At 36.2% G+C, this 9262-nt stretch overlaps 1 protein-coding gene across 1 annotated transcript; it reads right to left on the bottom strand.

Moving 5' to 3' along the window:
• Positions 1 to 5470: 5470 nt before the first annotated feature.
• On the bottom strand, positions 5471 to 8355 carry LOC140143512 (uncharacterized). Its single transcript, XM_072165343.1, has one exon. The coding sequence runs from the start codon at positions 8353 to 8355 to the stop codon at positions 5626 to 5628; it is 2730 nt and encodes a 909-aa protein (XP_072021444.1). The 3' UTR covers positions 5471 to 5625.
• Between the last annotated feature and the right edge of the window lie 907 nt (positions 8356 to 9262).

The raw sequence follows: 9262 nt of genomic DNA, 5'->3' as shown, positions 1-9262 counted from the left end.
CAATATATATCATTATATACATACATCATCATCATAGCAAACAATAAAGTAAATCCATTTGCCAACATACAACATGAAATAACACAGAAAACTATAACATTTAAACAAAAATGGATGTGGGCCAATTTGGCGCACCACTGATGGCGAGACAAATGCATGGACTAGGTCGGACCGGGCCGGTTAATAAACTCGAATGAATTGAAGAAAATTTGAAATTGGAAGTGGGAAGTGGGAAATGAAAACATGGCTTAAAATTTGGAGATGTTCAACGAATCGGGTAAGAGCAATTTTACAAAACAAAACAAGGGTTGAAATATACTCGATGGACGGACCGTTCCTTGTGCTTATCATGGACCTGAGCAGCCCATGGTATGTCGTCGTGAATGGGGAGCAAATACGTACCACCAACAGAAGCAAGCACATGCTACAGAAGACGATCGAATCAATATAAAAAATAAAAGAACCCAAAGCATCATAACGGTCCATCAATCGAGCAGCAAAGAATAAATATTTAGCTATATTTGGTAAATAACATAGATTAAAAACAGATTGATAATCTTTAAAACAATAAAGTAACAGTAATAATGACAGTGCAGCAATTTATAGCATCATAATAGAGTTCAAAGATGCACAAATATTATATCATCCATAATAGTTCAAGATCCATAAAAGTTGATAATACATGAAATTTCAACCAAAAGGTTAAGAGTTAACCATTTCTGCCTTCACAGTCTGTAAATAGTTCAATGTTCGGGGCAGAAACGTTTTGAAGGCAAGTTAACATTAAACAAAATTACTTCACCATGATTATATTTGTAGTGGCTGTATGAATCAAGGAGTACACTTAATAGTAAGCTTGATAGTATAGTAACGCAAAAGTCATTTAGTGGAATCAAATGGTGCAAATATAGGATCATAGATCCTGCCATTTATGAAGAGTTGAACTAATGTTCCTTTGTCTTGATGACAGCCTTCTTTCCTGCTGCGATGGCTTGTCTCTTGACGGGAAGGAGGTTTTGACGTTGGAGCTGCATTTCTTTCGGCAGATGGGGTGAAATGCCAAACTTCTTGGAAGTCTTTGAGTTTCGATACGAAAGGTCAAAATGATGGACGACTTTTCCTCTCAGCTCGTACATATCATTAGATTTCTTAAGTCAAGTTTACTTCAAGGACTGCTAAATGTCAACAATGTCAATTTTTAATAATTTCCCATACAATTTGTATTATATCTCGAATTTCAAAGAATCAAATTTATTTGATATCAGATGGACATCCCTCGTATTCATAATGCAAATTGATGTGTTTGATGTGCTCTCATGATCCTCAAAAAATACTGTGCTAGCGCTGCCATCCGATCCCTAGGATTTCCATAATCAAAAGTCAATATGCTGGTGAATTCACGTGAATTTAAAATGTCAATTCGTCATGGAGTTCTTTTAAATTCTATGGCGCTTTCGCTACACCCAAGTATAGTATTAGCCCATTATCTCATTATTAATGGTCATACGCATTTACGCCATCACAAATAAATAAATTTTAGTTCAAAATAATATCTATAGAGGGCGCCCATTCCAATCCATTTCCAGTTGTTCAATTTCTAAGCAATGTTAAGGGATCTAAAATGAGCGTTTATTGTGTTTCGACAGTATTTTTGTGGGACATGAGAGCACCTCAGACGTATCGAATTGCATTCTGAATACGAAGCATGTCTTTCTGATATCAAATAATTTTCATTTTTGAAAATCACAATATAATACAAATTTTATGACAAATTATAAAAATTTGATATTTTCAAATTGTTGGTATATAACAGTCCTCGAAGTAAATTATATAAATCTAATGATACATTCTTAAAGTGTATGTAGCAGGGAGGAAAAGCCGACAGTCAATTGAAAATTTTGACCTTTCATATTGAAGATATGGATTTTTCCCCAAAAGACCTAATTTTTTTTGGTGTTTTGGGAAAAAATCCATATCTTCAATACGAAAGGTCAAAATTTTCAATTGATCGTCGGCTTTTCATCCCACCTACATACACTTTAAGTATAAATCATCAGATTTATAAAGTTTACTTCAAGTACTGTTAAATATCAAAAATATCAATTTTAATGATTTGCCATAAAATGTGTATTAAATTGCGAATTTCAAAAAATCAAAATTATTTGATATCAGAATGACATTCTTCGTATTCAGAATGCAATTCGATATGTCTGATGTGCTCTAATGTCCCAAAATAAATACTGTCCAAACGTTCATACCCCAGCCCTTAATACAGGAGCAAACACTGTTGCTCCACCTATTCCGACTCATATATGGGTGTTTCCACAGTAATGATACCCCCCTAGGTTTTATTGCCCTAATTTTTGTTCCTTATTTATAAATAGGCCATTGTTTTATAAGTAAGGAGATAGCGAGCAAATATTCAATGCCCTACCTACATTTTGATAATTTTGTCCACATCTATGGGGAAAATAACGGTTGTAACACAATAACGGTTGTAACATGCGACTTTTGACGCACAACAGATAAAAGGTTGTATTTTGAAAAGTTGACCCTGTATGGTCTGTGCTATGGTTTTCCTAGGTTAACATTATTGATTCCTTCAATACAAACCAAGTGTAGGTACTCTGTGATCCATATCAGGGTTAGGATGTGGGTACAAAGACATAAGGTTGCAATGTGCGTCAATGTTACAACCGTTAAAATGTTACAACCGTTACAACATTAAATGTTATGAAACATTAACAATGAATGATATTTCATCGTTTTATCCAGGTTTGTTATAATAAGAGGAACTATAACAATCATAAGACAAAACCTTACTGTGATTATTTGGTTCATTTTGTATGTCATTTTGACATGTGTGTCAACCATTGACGCACAGAAATATGCCACTTTTGTGCGTCAAGAGATCTCCTGAACTATATATTTACATAAAAGTGAGTATTTCATAATTTTCATAACCAACTTTATTATGACACCTTGGATAATATGAAAAAAAATGAAATATTGTTAACTTTTTTAGTTTCATGACATTGTCTTAAATTGTAACGGTTGTAACATTGACGCACGTTACAACCGTTACAACATTGTAACCCATCTCCTAGCCATGGTATGGATCAATCAGTGCCTGCACCTGGTTTATTATGAAGCAATCAATGGTGTAAGACCATACATAGTCAATTTTTCAACGCTCAGTCTTTTATTCATTTTTCGTCCTCTTGTGCGTCAAGAACTGTCAATACAACAAATATGTTACAACCGTTACTAATTTTCCCCATAGGGTTTACATGGACAGATTTTTCAAAATTGAGGTAGGATATTGAATTTTCGCTCGCTATCTCCTTACTCATGAAGATTAACAATGGCCATAATTAAAATCTGAAAGTAAATAGGAAAAAAAGATTAGGGCAAAATAACCAAAAGGAGTCTCATTACTGTGGAAACACCTATATATACATGGTGTCCCTTTAAAAGCGGGCCCAAAGAATTTTACGATATTGTCTCCAATAATTCAGTGTTTACATTATGTCTCATGGCTTACGCGCGCAAGACATGAGCTCACATCAAAGATCTTCTAGTATAGCTAGATGTGAACTACTGTACATACTAGTACACGTAACCAGGATCGCATTCTGATTCCTTGAAGCTTCTAATTAGCATACTTTTGGGTACATCCATAATTATTAGGTATTACCTAATTAACTATTAATACCCGTACGTTGTTTACATAGTGACGTTATTAGAGCTACTAGCTATAGTCTGTCCACATAGAAGTACAAAGTAAATAGACCTCGGAAACTGGAGGTATGAGAATAATTATTTCAGTGCAATGCTTCTTTGGCGCGCCAACTGCTGCGCGATTTGTGCACCACGCGCTTTACGCGTCGCGTCACGCTCGCGTGTGACGCAAAGCATCGACCCCCGATGCCACAGATTTGGTTTGTACTTCTAAGTGGACAGACTGTAGTTGACAATACGAAATATGGCGAACATTTGCACTTTTCCTAATATATTTCTGCCGATGACCCATGTTGATATTGACTAAAATAATAAGCTGAAAGGAGCCGGTTCTTGTCCGGCATTTTTATTTTTTCAGACAACTTGACCTTTTGAGGTCATTTAATAGACTTGCTTACCAGGCGTTTTTGTTATCCTACAGTTCGGTCATTGAAAAGTGAACTTCGACATATATGTGGTGCGAAAATTTTTGTCATACATTTTTTAGTTTATTAATATTCATGTTCCAACCGGGCCGGTTACGTTTACTCCCATGCATCAGTATACGCATCACCAATTTCAATTTTTATATATCGATAATTTCCTTGGATAACATTGAAACGCATCCTAGGAGTCGTTTTAATTCGGTTTAACCGCCTCTCGTGTGGAGTCACCCATTAACAATTCGGTAGGTTTCACGGTTCTTGAGATATAGGGAAATGTCAAAACATGCAATTCTTTATATTTTGACCAATAACTCAAGAACTATTTAGTAAGAACATTGAGGGTGCTATTGATTTAAAGCCTTGTTTTAAAGCCCTTGTTTTAAAGCCCTTGTGTTGATAGTTTTTAGAAAAGATAAACAAATGCTCGGAAGTATCATTTTATATGAGTTTGATGGCTGTACTTTTTGCCCATGACTAAAGTTAAAAGTAACTTGTTTTGTCGAAAGAAATATAACTGATTAACAATGATAATAAATGATGCAACTGTACTTATTGCAAAATGTGTTTGCAAATATCGTGGTGTTAGAGAATCTCCTTTACATAATAAACATTAATGGTCATACCAATGTACGCCATCACACTTACACAAGTCTTAGTTTATATTAACATTTATAGAGGGCGACAATCACCATTTCCAGTTGTTGACCCACTGTGTTCTTAATTTTCCATAATAATGGTAGATGTAAGAGAAAAAGACATAGTTTCGCACAATATTTTCTGTGAAGCAGTCTAGAGGAAACACAACCTTAATTGCGTTAATGGGGACCATGAACAATAGTTTGTAATAATTCCCCCCATTTTATTTAAATCCTGCTTTTAAAATGTTTGGTCATGTATACTTTAAGGAAGTCTCCGGCAATAATAACATTATGCCTTATATGTAAGAAAAATAATTATCAAGCATGAATCACGTGGTTTTATTTAAAACAAACCCATAGTGATCATAAAAACGAATAAAAACACCCGTCTCTCAACACACGATGTTCAAAATTCCCGGGCGCCGAAATTGTCGAGTGCAATGACGTCTCAGTAATACAATGAAGGCTGGCGACAATTGAGCACACTTAATAGCCATTACGTCATTGTACTTAGACAATTTCGGCGCGAGAATTTTGAATATCGCGTGTTGAGAGCCGACTGTTTTTATTCGTTTTATATGGTCAATATGAGTTTGTTTTAAATACAACCATGTGATTCGTGTTGATAATTATTTTTCAAACATATAAGTCATAATGTTATGATTGCCGGAGACTCCCTGTAATATAAAGCGTGATTTTTAATTGTACGATTAGCATGGTTCCTATGATGCACAGATTATTTTTGCACTAACGGTCGGCGTTTATCTTAAGCAATCAATATTATCGTTAAAGAAAAAAGTAACAAACAGCAATTCCAGTTATCATGCAACGAATCGTCGATCTACGTATACAGGTTGTTTGATCAAATCTCGCAATTGGTGCCAAAACAGTTCTTGCCCACGTTGATCGTCAGGCCAGTCTAAGCATTCTTTTGTGCAGAGAAGTTGTCTCAAAGACATTGTAAGCTTATCTTCAGGAAAATCTTCAAGGCGGATAAGAATTAAAACATCACGACCTGCATCAAACAGCTGTGTAAGTGCCATTTGCATTTCAAAATAGCACCACTCATCGTCAACAAAACTTTCTGAAAGTACGGCGATTGTTCTGCGACTGCGTGAGATGTTCTCAGCAATGGCATCGCACTTACAATCGCCTGGAATAAGATCTCTTGCTTTGATGCAAAGATTCAATGGATTATCTGCATCATCTTCAAGGTTTATACGCAGATTGTTGGCGACCCATCCCTCATCGCGACAATTATCTTCACAATATGAGATATATGCATCATATCTTACTTCTTCATCATCACCAATATTTATATCATCTTCGCCATTGTCCAGATAGTGGCGGTAACGACGGTACCGCCATAACATAAACCATCTATACCGTATTTTCCAACGGTATCGTCTACATAGCAACGCCAAAATAGCTATAAAGGTCGAAGAACCTAATACGGTACTCACATACAAGGCTATATGTGATGCGCAATCGAGATTAACATCCGTAATACTTCTCCCCTTAGTAGAATTTGGGGATGCGCATTGGTACATGCTAGGGTACGCCATATACATCACAATTAAAGTTCTCGTGTCCGACAACAACCATTCTCCAAAATCCAACACTTTACAGTTGCAGACGAACGGGTTCCCGCTCAAATCAAGCAACGCGACCACCGATTTGTTGAAAAACCCAAAATTATCCAGGAATTCCTTTGTTACTTCACTAAGTTTATTCTGCGCCATATTTAAACTGGTAAATCCTCCACTGTTCTTAATAAATGCCATTGACGTCAGTCTGTTGTTCTGTAGATTCAGATCCGTCAAGAATTTAGTGTTAACGAATGTTTTTAAATGTATTGCGCTAAGTTGGTTGAAACTGAGATCTAAAACTTGTATCATTGGCGTAGTCTGAAATGTATTATCTTGTAGCGATGTTAACTTGTTGCTTGACAAATGCAGAGTTTGTAACTTACTTAGATATATTGTAGTCCATGCGGAATTGAATTCATCTGATTCAATACGACTATTGGATATATCAAGCTTTGTAAGTTGAGAAGAATTACGCAGAGCTCGGATCTCTATAAAGGAATGCGAAAAGAGTCCGTTCTCAAGATTTGGCATAAGGGTTGCAAATAATGCTCCGTTTGTGTTGATTAAAGTTCCAGACGTTGAAAATATCTTCAGTAATGATAGAGGAGTATGGCAGGAACTGAAATCAACAAAATTGTTTCCATCCAAGTACAATGCAGTTACATTCAATAGAACGTTAGTCCATACAAACATGAATATGGACATGTAGCTGTTCTTTACGTATAACGTTTCGGTTTTGCCCAGATTGAAGGGAGGGTCGTGATCTTTTAAGTCGTATGCAGCCAATTTTCGATTTTCGGATATGTCGATAACGTGCATATGTTGGTATGAGTTGAATATGTAAAACGCTTTAAACGGAACTGAACTAAGATTATTGTGTTTTAATACAAGACTTTCAAGTTTATATAAACCAGCAAATGCGTAAACACTAATGTGGTTCAGTACATTATCACTTAGATCGATCTTCCGAAGATTCAAGCGATTTGAAAAAGCGTAATCTTCAACGCTTGCTAGACCAAACAGTTTCAAAGTAAAATCGGTAAGGGACAAGTTTAAGTGTGAAATCTTTCTCAGTGATTCCTTGCTTAAATTCCGAGGAATTATATTAACTCCTACCGCAAGAGACAACACTTGCAATGGAGAGGTCAAGGATTCTAAGGATTGATAAAGATTTCCAGACGTAGACAATTCTGTGAGGTTTTTCAAAGGTTCGAACAGGCCATGTTCTGGGAACACAGTACCGCTTGTAACAAATGCCAAAAAAGTTAGCGGAATATTACTGAACTCTTTGAAAGTGTTATTACGAATGATACTGTAAGAAGCATCAATAGATATCCGGAAACTTGATAAAGACGTAAGGCTGTGGAATTCATCAGTCAATTCAAGTGTATCGAAATAATTGAAGTCAAAGTCCACACTGTTCAGATTCCGTAGGGCACTGAAGACTCCATTTGGGATTCTTATAAATTCATTATTGTCGAGATATAACTCAAGTAAGCTATCTAGAGAGTTGAAGCAACCTTCAGGGAACGACTGAAGCTTGTTGAATGACAGATATAATGTATTAAGATTTTTCAAACCATCAAAAACATCTTTTCCAATATCATGAAGGATGTTGTGCGAGAAATCTAACCAAACCAACATAGAGAGATCGCGGAATGGAGATCCAGTAAGATTAGTGAGTCTGTTAGTATCCAGCCGTAGATATTTCACAAAAATCTGCTCTAAGAAGGTATCGTCGGGAATATATGTTATGGCGTTCTGGAATAAGTCGATGATGTATAGATTTGGTGGCAGTGGTGGGATATCCAGTAATCCACGATTGCTGCAATCGTATTCGGTTTCGTTGACGTATTTACAAGGAAGAACACCAACAGGATAATTGTAACAAGCGCAAAGAAGAGCAAAGATGGAGACCAAACTGGTAACTCGAAACAGGTGTTTAAGGCGATTCGTCGTCATATTCATCTGTTCATCATCTGCATTCTAATGGTAGAAGATAATGCGAATTATGTTGCAGCAGATGTTCACTGAACAATCACATGTAGAAATAAATAGATGTCATATAGAGGTTGTGCATATGACGTATCATCCTGTAAATATGGCGGACTACTCAAATGCATTCAACAAAAGCATGATTGCAATCTACCGCAACAGTTCGTCTCACACATAACAAATGCATGATCAAATAGGTTCATGACAACATTTGATTGATTGAATGGACTGCACTGCGCTATGATTATGGTGAAGGAGACCAGTTCAAATCCTTTATTTGGAGTTTTTATCTGACAGATGACCTTTAATACAATCCGCAATAAAAAACAAAATGTTTGGTATTCATCATTTTCTGAATCTGTCATAATTATCGGATACGTATAACACCAATGCTGGTATTGTCACTGATATCGTAATGTATACATTTCAATATTGTTGATGTACGTATTTTACGTGCTAATACTGGAAATAAAACATTGTGACAGATTCTATGAAATCCGGGTTCATTGCACGCTAGGATATCATAGTTAAGTTAGAAAGAAATATAAACATTACTAAATCTATAGTGCGTCTCGTATCAAGTTGAGAGTAATGCCATGTTGAATTTCGAAATGGCAGATTCAAATCAGTGCGTTTTCGCGATTGCGTCGCCAGTGTAAGGCATATCGCCCTTCTACGTGTATACGTCTACGTCCCGCAGGATAAAGTTAGCGCGCGCGATTCGAGTCCACCACTGCGAACATGGCGTTACTCTCAACTTGAGACGAGACAGACTATAACATGAAGGTGCTCCGAAACCAAATGTCCCATTAGGAGATGCGTCATTGGTATTTTCATAGGTTCAGAAAGGCTGATCACATTTTTGTTTCTTTTC

The sequence above is a fragment of the Amphiura filiformis genome, unplaced genomic scaffold (assembly GCF_039555335.1).
Source record: "Amphiura filiformis unplaced genomic scaffold, Afil_fr2py scaffold_22, whole genome shotgun sequence".
Lineage (NCBI taxonomy): Eukaryota > Metazoa > Echinodermata > Ophiuroidea > Amphilepidida > Amphiuridae > Amphiura > Amphiura filiformis.
Note: the sequence above shows the minus strand (reverse complement) of the source record. Positions and strands in the feature narration are given on the sequence as shown.

Bases quoted from the DNA above. Each gene is read 5' to 3' on its own strand.
- LOC140143512 (XM_072165343.1), bottom strand. From the start codon at position 8,355: ATGACGACGAATCGCCTTAAACACCTGTTTCGAGTTACCAGTTTGGTC.